General features: G+C 43.6%; 1 protein-coding gene across 1 annotated transcript in view; it reads right to left on the minus strand.

Annotated features, from left to right (window-relative positions):
- LOC138296305 (ADP-dependent glucokinase-like) overlaps positions 1-12,959 on the minus strand; it is a 136,728-nt gene that overhangs the window by 108,464 nt on the left and 15,305 nt on the right. The window contains exon 2 of the mRNA XM_069235320.1: positions 1,895-2,054. Within this exon, the coding sequence (XP_069091421.1) occupies positions 1,895-2,054 (160 nt within the window). The remainder of the gene's footprint in view (positions 1-1,894; positions 2,055-12,959) is intronic.

The following is a 12,959-nucleotide window of genomic DNA, read 5'->3' on the forward strand; positions in this document are numbered from 1 at the left end:
TGCTTAATCAAGTTTGTGTGCTACTGTAAACATCCCCCGGCACATTTGTTTTAAAATAAAGTGTCAGTGCTCCGAGGAAGGCAACTCTGTAGCCTCCCTTACGAGCACACTGTGAAAGCACGTTGATTGGTTAGTGCGAGTATGTAACTTGCATCATAGCACACAGCTTTGGAACTGGGTCACCTTCCGTCTGGTGTCTCGCAGTCACCGCTAGTGGTCTGCGCTCCCTGCAACACTAGGGACTTAAATTCTCGTGCCGCATCCTTGAACTGAAAGCCAGTTCTGCAGTGATACAGTTAGTGACTAAAGGGAGGAAAAGTCTAATTGCTACAGTTACTTGCGCTAACTGAACACACAAAAAACAACTACAGGCAAGGCCAATGATTCTGGCTTTTTGTTTTAGCTGAAAACGCTTCTTCCTTTACTGACGATTGTGGAAGTTCTATTGGGTTAACGCAAAAGGTAGACAATAGGTAGAAGAAAGTGAGAGCTTGAGAGATTAAGTGTATGGATGGATGGAACGATTATATTAATAGGTGGAAATTAGTGCACAGGTACATGAATACATCTTCATGAATGGTTGAGTTAACTAATGAATCCTGAGTGATAACTTGGTAGGTCGAAGACAAGATGTTTGGGTTTGTGGACAAATGGGACTTGTTAGAAATGCTTATGTGATCTGACATTAGGGTTAGATCAGTGGTCACTGTGTTGCATACTGCCAGGTTGTATGGTAAACCAGCATACACAGGCACCAGCATATACCTTCATCACACCACCCAGTTATATAGGCCTTAGCCTTTCCCTCCCCAGAGGCAATCACAAACTGCCGATGGGTTCTGGGGAGCTTGGGAGGCAGTGCCAAAGAGGCTATATTCACTTGTGAGTTGAGTAAAGGCCTGCTAGTACCTGGAGCAGAATGATGCAACTGAAGCTGTGACAGAGTCCTGCCACATTAAGGCTACCACGCAACCACAAGAGGATCCTGCTCACTATCATCAATGGACTGAAGACCTCCACTGAGTATGAACAATGATTTTAATCTCAAACAATACTCTAAATGGAAATTAGCCTCCCTATGCAGACTCAAACAACTTGTGTACCAATTAAATGGCTGTGCCCTGGGAACAGACGATAATCCACATGCCAAATGTCAGTTACAGTAAACCAGTGGCCCCGTCCGCCATTTATGTTTCTTTAATGCCTACTTCTCCCACGGTGTTTGCCACCTCTCACGCACCACACCATGCTGCATTCCACTATCTTGCGCATGTGTTAAGTCATATAGCCACATTTATCCTTTTACCGGGTCCTGGTTAGCCTCTCAAACATCCTCAAGCCAGCGTCCCATAGTACCACCTGCCAAAGTCTCATTTTATTCTCCAACTTCTTAATGCCCATGTCCTACACTTCCCCCTTCAACACTCACACCTCCCCTTCTCTGCAGGCGTCATTCAATGTAGTAATACAATCTTATATTCCAAATTAAACTTTTTACAATATGGGGACAGGGGGCACTGGTCAAAAGGTTAAATAAATATATGTGTGTTGTTTAAATGACAATTCTTTCCCTAGTCTAGGTGATATTAAAGGATCTTAGGGGCCAAGTTAGAATCCTTGACTCAGCCTGCCCTACACATTTGCTAACTTGTTAACTTCATTTGTAAACTTGCGAGTATATTGCATTGTCTAATAATTTCACCATTACATTTTGATTTAAAAAAGCAACAAAATGTGTGTGCACTGTCGATCAAACAGGCAACCATGCAAACTGCACTTGGATCAGGTCACCCCAATCTAGCATTTCTTTACCTAAAGGCAAACACCTTTAGAGTCAATCAGACATTCCACATTTACACAAACAAAAAAGTTGAAAATGTTGTAAGGTATTTACTCTGACGCGGCACCAGGAGGGAAGAAATAGGCAAAGCTCTCTGCCAGCTGCTTCTCCGTTTGGATGACATCATGATGGACAGGGTTGCAGCTGTGTTCGATGCCAGCTTCATCCAAAAGTTCCACCCCATTTACAATAATATCCAGACACCCCCCAAATCCTGGAAGAAGAACACAAAATAGAAATATTACACTCTACATTAAAGGCCCCCATCTGAGACATCAACTGTTTAGGGGGGGATATTACTTGCTAAATGTCTATTTGTTGCAAACATCTGAACGTCAGTTCACAGTGCACTGCTTTAACGTCTTAGCTGCTGAATCTTTTCCCAGTCCTGAATCCCTTTTTTATGTTTGGATGGACCTGAACTTAAGCCTTCGTAACATTTTCCCCCACATTTTGAGGACTTGAAATGCTTCCATGGTTTGTGGATTCCTCTGGGGAAAAACTGAGAAAGCAGCTAATAAATAGCAACATTTTGTTGTTCTGTTGGAAAAAAATGGGACAAAAGTGCTGGGCAAGAAAGCATATGTGTTTGTTTTTTTACCTAAAATGGTATCAACAAAAGGTTTGTTGTGCTAATATCACCATCTTCCTTGCTTTCATGAACAAGAACAGAGTTGTAAAAGAAAACTATTTTATTTACCACATTTGTTGGCATTTTTCTAACTAGCAGACCACTTTCCTACTCTTTGAAGTTTACCTACTACAACATTCATATTTTTTGCAGTTTCAAACTACTTGCAGTTTGTGTGTGAAACCCAAGTTTGAACTCAGAAACCCATATATATCTGACAAATAGACAATATTCTGAATTCAGCAGGAGGTATTTTCAGTAGATTAATTTATTTATGAAAACCATGAACAATCAATGAAATAAAAAAATAACAAAAATAAATAGGAAAAATATTAACTGGTGACGTTTTCATCTGTAATTTATCCCGATGACCGATTTACAAAAGTATCATGCAATTAAGTTGGTCAGACTCTGCTGGTGGCTGTGAATTATAAAGTGTTTGGCTGAACACATGAACAGCAGCTTGTAATGAGTTTTCACCATGTACCTATAATGCAACAATTCATATTCAATTCATATCTATTGAATGGAAAATGGGTTTGGAGGAAACGTATGCATTTTTTAAATGTGCACAAGATGCTGGGTTTAGGAATAGCGAGTATTTGAACACCTCTGATTTTGGGGTTACCCATACTATCATGTGGTTCAAAAGACAATTTGCAAAATGCAGTCTTTCATTCGCACTAGCTTATTATTGGAAGCCAATAATGAATGAACAAATGTTATAATATTGGTGTTCTCACACTTATCCCACTAAAAAAGCTTTCCCACTTGTGTGGCTGAGTCTACAGGAATGGGTGAAACTAGGAACAATGTTAGTCTTTCAGGAGGTAGAAACCTCCCTTTTCACCCCTAAAACCAGTGGTAGACTGGGGGGAGTAACTCTTCTGCGTTCCCAGGGGAGCAGAAAGACTGACATGCTCAGGTGTGGAGAACAGGCCTATCTAGGCTTGTGGGGGGTGCCCCCCCCACCCACAAATAAAGTAAAAACATGATTCACTGATGTCTAGTGGGCGCTTTCACTGCTGGGTTGCATACTGGGGCTAATCTTTCCCTGTCAATCCACCGGCCACAGGTCCATGTGCCCCCCCAACCCCAAAAAAGTTCAAAACACAATTCCTTCGTATCTCCTGGGTTTTCTACCACTTGGGTGGCAGACTGGGGGTAAATATCCTCTATCCGCCCCTCTTGGGAGTCCAGAAGACTGTAGTACACGGTAGGGAGGGGGCACAAACAAATGCCCAGAGGTACCCCCCCAACCCCTCCCCCAATGGTCTGGCCCCTGGTGTATAGTTAAGTGGATCCGTGCTTGGGGAAATTGCATGTCCAAGCATGGTTTCCAAGCAGGGATCCACTAGCTAGAGACTGCCCTGAAAAGAGGAAACTGTCCTCTTTCCAAAGCTGCCTATCCTGTGTCAATCAGCATTTTGGGGCGGGAAGAGTTATGCCCGCAGCACTGATCAAAAGTGAAAGTAGGCTGAGCCATAGCACGGTCTGTTTTTACTTTTGTTTTGCTGCTACATCAGAGTGGTCTACACTGGAGTTTCAGAAAAAAAAAAAAAAAAATCAAACTATAGATGTGAGGAAAGCTACTCCTCACATCCCAACTTTAATTTTGAAACAGAAAGTGCTTCTGAATTTAAAAATAGAAGGATTTTATTTCTCAGTGGCCAGTACAACCTGTTGACTATCTCTGTGTTTGGGGAATGTTAACAGGTCGTCCTCAGCACTAAAGATGTTAACTAGGTGTGTAGGTAATTACCCTGTGATTTTAGCAGGACGCTTAAGTAAATAAGCACTGTTAAAGTCAATAGGTATGGCTTTAAAGTGCAGAACCATGCAAACAGGCACACACAAATGATACCCGTATGATTTTGGTACATTAAAGCTAGGCCTATTATCTTTGTCAATTCTTGTCATTTGTTAAAAAAAAGACTTTGAGCCTGATTTAGATATTAGCAGAGGGGTTACTTCATCAACAACAGTGATGAATATCCTGTTCGCAGAAATATAAGTCCCATAGGATATAAAGGGAATTTATATTTCAGCGGATGGGATATCCATCACCGTTGTGACAGAGTAACTTGCTCACCAAACTCCAAATCAGGCCCTTTATCACACACTGATGTGTGTATCTCAAATCACGGGAATTTTTTTTAGGAGTTTATGTAAAGAAATCGAGCTGGACACAGGTAGGGGGAAGGCTGCTTAAAAGACCTACTACCTGCTGAGAAATCATTATGTTAACTGTTTCGAGCCTACTACACCAATATGGATGCCTGCAAGGGCATTTTACAGTCATCCCTTTAAAGGGGCCATCCAGTGGAGAGGTAAAAAGGGAGTTTTATTTGCATCTGTTATTGTCATCAACAGCAGGCATTCTAGAATGCTCTATTGTTTTGTGATGTCAGCTGGGAATTTGAGACCTACTGAGATATCATTCAAAGGATGGCCCTAGCAAGAAATATTTCACTGCTTAATTTAGCGAATGAATTAATATTGCATGGAAAAAAGGATCCCAAGATATTAAATTTAATTCAGTCACCACATCACAGTAAATCAGGACTTCTTAACAGATGTACACAAGCATTAAAGGAAAAATATGCTGATTCCGGCACATAACCCTCTATAGTGCTAAACGTTTCAGGAAATCAGGGCAGTCCTCGAATATAAGGAATGCCGCCACTATAGTCTGAAGGCGAGTTTCCTAATTTCCTTTCTTGAAGACCACTGATCTCCTGGGAGTATGTGAACATGTAAGTGGTGAGGGCAAGCACCTTTGAAAGTACGACTAGCTAAAAAAAAGACCATTAATGTAGTTGATTTTTTAGTTTAATAAAATATGCATTACTTTGTTTGGAAAATAGCTTTTGTACTAGACCAGCAGTCACCAGTAACACCCAAAGTGGTCATTAAAGTGACATAAATTTGGTGCCTGGAGGATGCTGCAACACTCAATTGATATACAAATTAACTCAAATTGACCAAATCGATTTTAGCAGATTCCCAGTACAAAACCACAAATTTTCAATCATTATTGATGCAATTTAAATTGTCTTACTAGAAATATCAGTACATCAGGCCCATAATTCTTTAGTAGTAGTGGTAAAAAAAAAAAAACTTTCAGGGTCGAAATGAGTCACGCCTTCTTTATGGCTGCAAGGTAATAGGCAAATGGGTACTCTTTTATTGGTATACCTTTCCATAGTGCCATGCACGCAACAATTGAGCAGCTTCCACAATCTTACTCTTAAGCAGAGCAATTAATAGCTGAATGATCCCACTGTTAATAGATATCCAGGGAGTTTTCTTTAACGGAGTGTAGTACTCCACAAAAGCTTTACTTTGGTAAGTCTTTGCATGGACCTATATCCCATATAAAGTTTCACAACTTTGTCCGGGCATCTTCAGGCAATTTCACTCAATTTTAACACCTCTCTCCTATGCCCAAATCAGCAAATTATTTCTGCAGATGAAGCTAGCCAGGGAAATTTACAGAACTACATAGAATTATGGTTTCTCCCAGCAACTTCACAGATAACGGTGAGGAAGGTGTCTTTTCTCTGTATTTTATTCGGTATTTCATGAGGAAAATATTTAACTCATAAGAATTGTAATAAGTTTGTTATTTACACCTTAACTGGATGCACTCAGCAGTATACACCTATAGCTTTAAAAAATGATGTTCGAGGTTTAGTGCATTATACCCATGTTAGGATCATTTTTTGCCTCAAAGACTAGGCTACAATTCCTTCACTGCAGTCAGTATTGAGAAGCCACCCCTATGCTTATAACACAAGATGATTACATTAGGTCAGATTACCAACAGATGACCCCCTTTCCCATAACATTAATGGGAATCTTACCTTTAAGTAGCCATTGGGCCATCTGTCAACTGCAGTGTGCCGAGGCTTTTTCTTTTTTGCCAAATACCATTATCCTAGACTTTTGACCATTCATATTCAACCTTCTGTCACTACAAAACTACATCAATATAAGTGTGTTGTAATTAAATGCTCTCTCAATTTAAGCAGAAGTCAGGTAGCCAGTTCACGTTAAAAGGTGGGAGGTGTGTGATGGAGTTACAAGGTACATAATAAAGTGCCCCACCAGGAGCAGTATTCTCTCTGCTCAGCCCACTCTTACTCCCAACCAACCTCCAGTCACACTCTAACATTCTATGGCACCACACACTGCCAGAGCAGAGAACAATGGAGGTGTGCACAGAATGCATCACAAGCACAGGAGAATATAACACAGTGCTGAGTGGTGCTTACTCTCCGGGAATAGGTTTTTACTAGTACCAGACTTTTGTAAATATTTGACAAAGTTATTTATGCATAAAATGAAGATTAGTGGGGCATGGGCATGTACTTGCTGCACCTCCTTCTTTCTCTTCTCTTTTACAAGGTGACCTACAAGAATGTCTAACAATGGCTTTGCTATCCCCATGTAGAGCTATAACATATCTTAATAACCCATCCTCAGAATCAAGCTTTAATGTTAAGATCTACTGAAATTCCCCAACGAAATTGCCTAGCCACTGCATCAAATGTGGGTTTGAAATTCATAACTGCTGCTTAGATACTTCGTTTTGGGGCTCCTATTGTTTTTGCTGCAATGAGAAACACATGTTATGCGCTGGCCAATTGTAATGGATTCAGTCAGAAATCAGTACTGGCTTTTGTGAATCACCACCCCGATTAACATGGCGCGATTACCATAACGATATAAGATTGCAAGAAGGATCTCAACAAACTCCATTTCTAGAAGGAGTGGTACCACAACGTCTTTCTTCCACGGAGTGTGTCCGATATTGATACCGAAGTAATGATGGCTCTGGAAACCATATTGAGGATGGGTGGTCAGTTATTTTGGTCTAACTTAGACATTTTTGCAGTAATCTGATGTGGACCGGAGACCTTTCCTATTTTTGAGACTTTAAGGCCAAGATAAAGTGAAGGTGGAACTATAGGTTTAAGGCCCTGAATATCTGACAGACTTAATTTGGTCACCAACGGCATGCCCCCGTCACTCTAAATGTTTCTTTTATTTTATTTGAACTCCAAGTGGAACTCATTAGCATGATAACCAGTACCTCTGTTCACTAAAATCTGCCAAAATGTATTTTGTAGCTTCTTTCCCATCAACTTCAGGTTTGTAATATTTTAATCTTGCCCCTCTCTGTTTTTGACTAAGTAGCTCTTTAAAGCATTTCTCGCGCTAGTAGTTGTGCCTTTATTACTCTGTCTGCTCAATTACTTCCAGATGTCTCTACATTCTTTATCAAACCACTTTACATTTTTTACAGTGCATTCATTTATGCTTTCTCACCCTGAAAGAGAAAATATCCTTCCTATTTTTACTATTCTCCATGGCCTCTGGGGCTGTCTCATTTGCAATTCAATCCCTGCTATGAGGCTCAGGGGAGTACCCCTTAGGGTCAATAAATACCGGACTATGGAGACAGTTTACCTATGCAGAGGAGGAGGCAAAGGCATACACCAGGAAACAACAGACAAAACAGGGTAAAGGACAGGAACACACTGTAGAAGGAAAGGAAAGGCAAGCCTAATGTGAACAAATAGGGAATGGAACCAATAATGGATAAAAACAGTGGGTTAACACTAGGCAGCAAAAATTATGCTGTACCTGGAGCTTAGGGCATAATCAAAGATTGTATGTGCATACACAGGTCAAGTCCCTATGGGTCCAGCTGAAGATACAGTGAAAAACGAAAATGTCACAATGTCACAGTTAAAGCACTTAACACTACCTATAAGCACGTGGCAAAAGATGGGGAAAGAATTGCCTCCTAAAACCAGTCAGACTTCGCACAAAAGGAATACACTTATACAGAGGTGATGGCAAAATAGCACACTTATCAGACACCAAGAGCCTAAGAGGAGTACAAGGTGAACAGCAGAGAGAAAACTGCTGTACATAAAGAAGGACATACAAGCACATTAGACTGTAAAGCAAGCATGGGACTAACAATACAAAAGGGTGATAGTAGAGCAAGGAATCATGGAAAAACTGGAGAACACAAAAGGTAAGACAAGTACAAGAATTCAAGGAACTCTAGCAAGCAAGAGAGTGCAATAGAAAGGAAACTAGAGACTACACGAGAAACACAAAAAAAGAACATAAACAAAGAGCAAAATCTAAGAGCCTGGGGAGAAAATACAAGTGCTATGAATCAATCAATCAATCAATCAATCACGATATTTGTAAAGCGCGCTATGTACCCGTCAGGGTTTCGAGGCGCTGGGGGGAAAGGGGGGGGGGGTGGAGGTGTGCTGCAGTTAGCGGTCGAAGAGCCAGGTTTTGAGGAGTCTCCTGAAGGTGAGGAGGTCCTGGGTCTGGCGTAGAGATGTGGGGAGAGAGTTCCAGGACTTGGCGGCGAGGAAGGAGAAGGATCTGCCGTCGCAGGTCTTGCGCTGGATTCGGGGGACGACGGCGAGGGCGAGGTTGGCGGATCGAAGTTGACGTGTTGGAGCGTAGAAATTGAGTCTGGAGTTGAAGTAGGAGGGTCCGGCGTTGTGAAGTGCCTTGTGAGCGTGGGTGAGGAGTTTAAAGGTGATCCTCTTCTCCACCGGGAGCCAGTGGAGTTCCCTCAGGTGAGGGGAGATGTGACATCGGCGGGGTATGTCGAGGATCAGTCGGGCGGAGGCATTTTGGATACGCTGGAGTCGTTTGATGTCTTTGGTTGGGATGCCTGTGTAGAGTGCGTTGCCGTAGTCAAGTCTGCTGCTGACGAGGGCTTGGGTCACCATCTTTCTGGTCTCTGTTGGAATCCACTTGAAGATTCTGCGGAGCATGCGGAGGGTGTTGAAACAGGAGGAGGAGACGGTGCTGACCTGTTTGGACATGGTGAGTGCAGAGTCCAGGATGAAGCCGAGGTTTCTTGCGTGGCTGGCAGGGGTGGGTGGGGGTCCGAGGCCGGCGGGCCACCATGAGTCGTTCCAGGCCGAAGGAGAGCGCCCGAGGATGAGGATTTCCGTCTTGTCGGAGTTGAGTTTCAGGCGACTGTTGTTCATCCATTCGGCGATGGATTTTAGTCCTTCGTGGAGGTTTGTTTTGGCGGTGAGTGGGTCTTTGGTCAGGGAGAGGACGAGCTGGGTGTCGTCGGCGTAGGAGATGATGCTGAGGTGATGCTGGCGGGCCAGTTTTGCGAGGGGGGCCATGTAGACGTTGAACAAAGTAGGGCTGAGGGAGGATCCTTGGGGGACGCCGCAGATGAGGTTGGTGGCTTTGGAGCGAAAGGGGGAGAGTCGGACTCTCTGAGTTCTGTCGGAGAGAAAGGATGAGATCCAGTGGAGGGCTTTGTCTTGGATGCCGGCTTCCTGGAGGCGGGTCAGTAGGGTGCGGTGGCAGACTGTGTCAAAAGCGGCTGATAGGTCGAGAAGGATGAGGGCCGAGGTTTCGCCGTTGTCCATTTGATGTCGGATGTCATCTGTGGCGGCGAGGAGAGCAGTCTCCGTGCTGTGGTTTCGTCTGAATCCGGATTGTGAGGGGTCCAGGATGGAGTTGTCTTCGAGGAAGTGGGTGAGTTGTGTGTTGACGATCTTTTCGATGACTTTTGCTGGAAAAGGGAGGAGAGAGATCGGGCGGAAGTTTTTGAGATCGTTGGGGTCGGCCTTGGGTTTCTTGAGGAGGGGTTGGATTTCAGCGTGTTTCCAGCTGTCCGGGAAGGTGGCGGAAGTGAAGGAGAGGTTGATGATCTTGCGGAGTTTGGGGGCGATGGTGGCGTTGGCTGTGTTGAAAACATGATGAGGGCATGGGTCCGTGGGGGAGCCTGAGTGGATGGTGTTCATGGTTGCCATGGTTTCTGCGTCGTCCACGTGGGTCCAGGCGGTGAGGCGGCAGTCGTGGTTGGAGACGTCGGGGGGGGATCTGGCGGTGGGCCGGTGTTGAAGCTGTTGTGGATGGTAGCGATTTTCTGGTGGAAGAAAAATGGCAAACAAAAACAAAATAAGAAAAGGTAAATAACAGGAACAATAAATGTTGGTTTATTATTACTGTGGCATTGGCAGTTGTGAGCGTAACGCTCCAATACTAATCGGGTGTCTTCTGTTGGGTCCACTTCGCTGGAAATACAAGTGGGGCACTGGGTTGGAATACAACTGGGACCCACAGTGTCGATGGCAATACTCCAGGATAAGGGAACGTACAATCATGATCCTAAATGAATGACTTACCGTCTGTAACAAATGTGGCTGCCCTGAAGAAGTTCATGGTGGTGAACATTGGCTGTGTGTTTGACTGTAACATTGTGGAGGCATTACATTTTAACACCTGCTTTTGAAACAAAGAAGATATGGAACAGTCTGCAGTTTGATTGGACTTTTATATTTATGTACTTTGTTGGTTCACCACTACACTGATGTTTATCAATAGCAGGAACAAACTAGGAATAATTGCAAAGGGAGCAGCCCAGGGGCTGCAGCAGATTGTAGCCAAAAGTCAGAAAAAGGAGTAAGCAAAAAGCAAAGCAAGGCTTGGAGAAAATCTACAGCAAGCTGCACAGAAACAGCACACATGCTGTGGCTGAAGCAAAGCAGGAATTGGTCAGGGAAGCAGGCAACAAGAGTTCCGGTACACAGAGGTTCAGACTTCAACACAGATATGTGGAGCTTCAGGTGATGAAAGATTTTAAGCAGTTCCAGCCAGCAGCACACCGAGGGAAGAGTCAAATACTCGGGTACACTAGACTACTCACAGGTGTGTTCAATTCCTATCTCTCAATTCCTGGAATAGAGAATTCAGTACTTAGGAACAGCAAGATTAATCCCATATATAGCATCACACAGTGAATTCTTGGCTAGGCATTCTGGGATCCACAGTCCATGAAAGCAAACGTGTTGCCTAAAGTGTCTGAAGACTAAAATGGGAAAGCAGGCAGAAACGGACTTGATGCGTCTTATTGGTTCCCAGGCGGCAGATGGTCCATGTACAGCGCCACCAGAGGTGGAACGATGCACCTGTAATAATCCCCTAGACTGGGTTCAATATAACAGGAAAAACAGAAATGTTTTCTCTGGCTTGACTCTGTCTAAGTTTGTGACGGTCATATGACATTTCTAGCCAACTCTAGATATAAGCGGGGTACTCCGGAGCTTCATCTTTAACTTCAATTGCTTCATACAAACATCAACTGCAAGTTAACTGTGCATTGAAGTCTCCCTACAATATAACAAATCCCTCACAATCTGTCTCTTCTTTGGGCAGTTCCTGAGTTTCTATCAGAAGTTCTCTCAAATGACTCAAAGCCTGCACCTTTATTTCTTGTAAGAGAAATTATAACAACTTATAAAGCAATAGGTCAACCAGTTATCCCAGCAGCCTTATTTGAAAGAATACTACTTGATAATATTACCATTTCTGATAAACTGGAATATAACCTGTTACAAAACCAGAGCAATAAGTTCTCCCTGTTAATCTACTTCTAAGCCCTATGCTGTTTTATGGCTGGGTCAATAAATGGCAGATATTCTGGGTGAAAGGATACCACTTTAGTACAACGTTCTTTATTAGTGAACCATTAATACAAGATAGAACAGCATTAACATATGGACACACACATTACCTCAACTGCAGATAGTTCCCTTCTCTGTAAACTGGCAGCCAAAAGGTTTGTGCATGCAGGGGATTGGGCCTACTTGTCCCAAGGACAAAATAAACATGAAAACGTGTTGCCCTTGGCCCCAAAAAATATGTCCAGAGCCTCGGAAATTCCACATACCTGCATTCACTTTTAGAAAATACCCAAGTGCCATTTGATTTTAGTTATGACTCTCTCTCTTTAAGGGAGCTCTCATATGAATAGTGTGGAGGGATCTAGCAGCACTGTTCCCATCAATGCACAAGTTAAAGGCTGTGAGCAATTTGCTTCTGATACACTATAGAACACTTTGGTCACTAAATCAGTAGATGCACAACCAACTGTTATCTTGTTTTGGCCACTTGGCACCAAATTCTATTCTGCTAAAGACAAATACAGAGGGGTGGAGTCATGCCACTGCTCAAGATGGCTGCTCTCCTCTAAGCTCCACAGCCACTGGTGGAACAGTGATGCCAATCCCATAGAAGCGCTGCGCTGCCACAGTTGTGAGGGGGTAACAAGATCTAGGCGGTCTTGTTCCTTAGCGCCACAGGCTCAGTTTTGGTGACTCCAGTTTCTTCATGCAGCACCTGCCCCTCCAACATAAGGCTGAGGGCCGCACCCGCGAAGCTGTACCATCCTCACTGCAGCACTCCTGCCACCCCAAGTCCAGTACACTGTGACCTCTACCGGGCAGCACAGCGACACTGCAGTCAGTTTGCTAGCCCACTACGCCCCTACAGTGGTCCTGTCTTGCCCCATCGAGTGGGTGGCCCACAACTCATGGGGCCTACAAAACCTGCACTTGGCTGCCTTCCTTCAGTGGCTGGAGCGCACATTTTTGGGGCCTATGCATCAGTGCCTCGGCAACTCCTGAGGGGGTA

Source organism: Pleurodeles waltl, chromosome 5, assembly GCF_031143425.1.
Source record: "Pleurodeles waltl isolate 20211129_DDA chromosome 5, aPleWal1.hap1.20221129, whole genome shotgun sequence".
NCBI lineage: Eukaryota > Metazoa > Chordata > Amphibia > Caudata > Salamandridae > Pleurodeles > Pleurodeles waltl.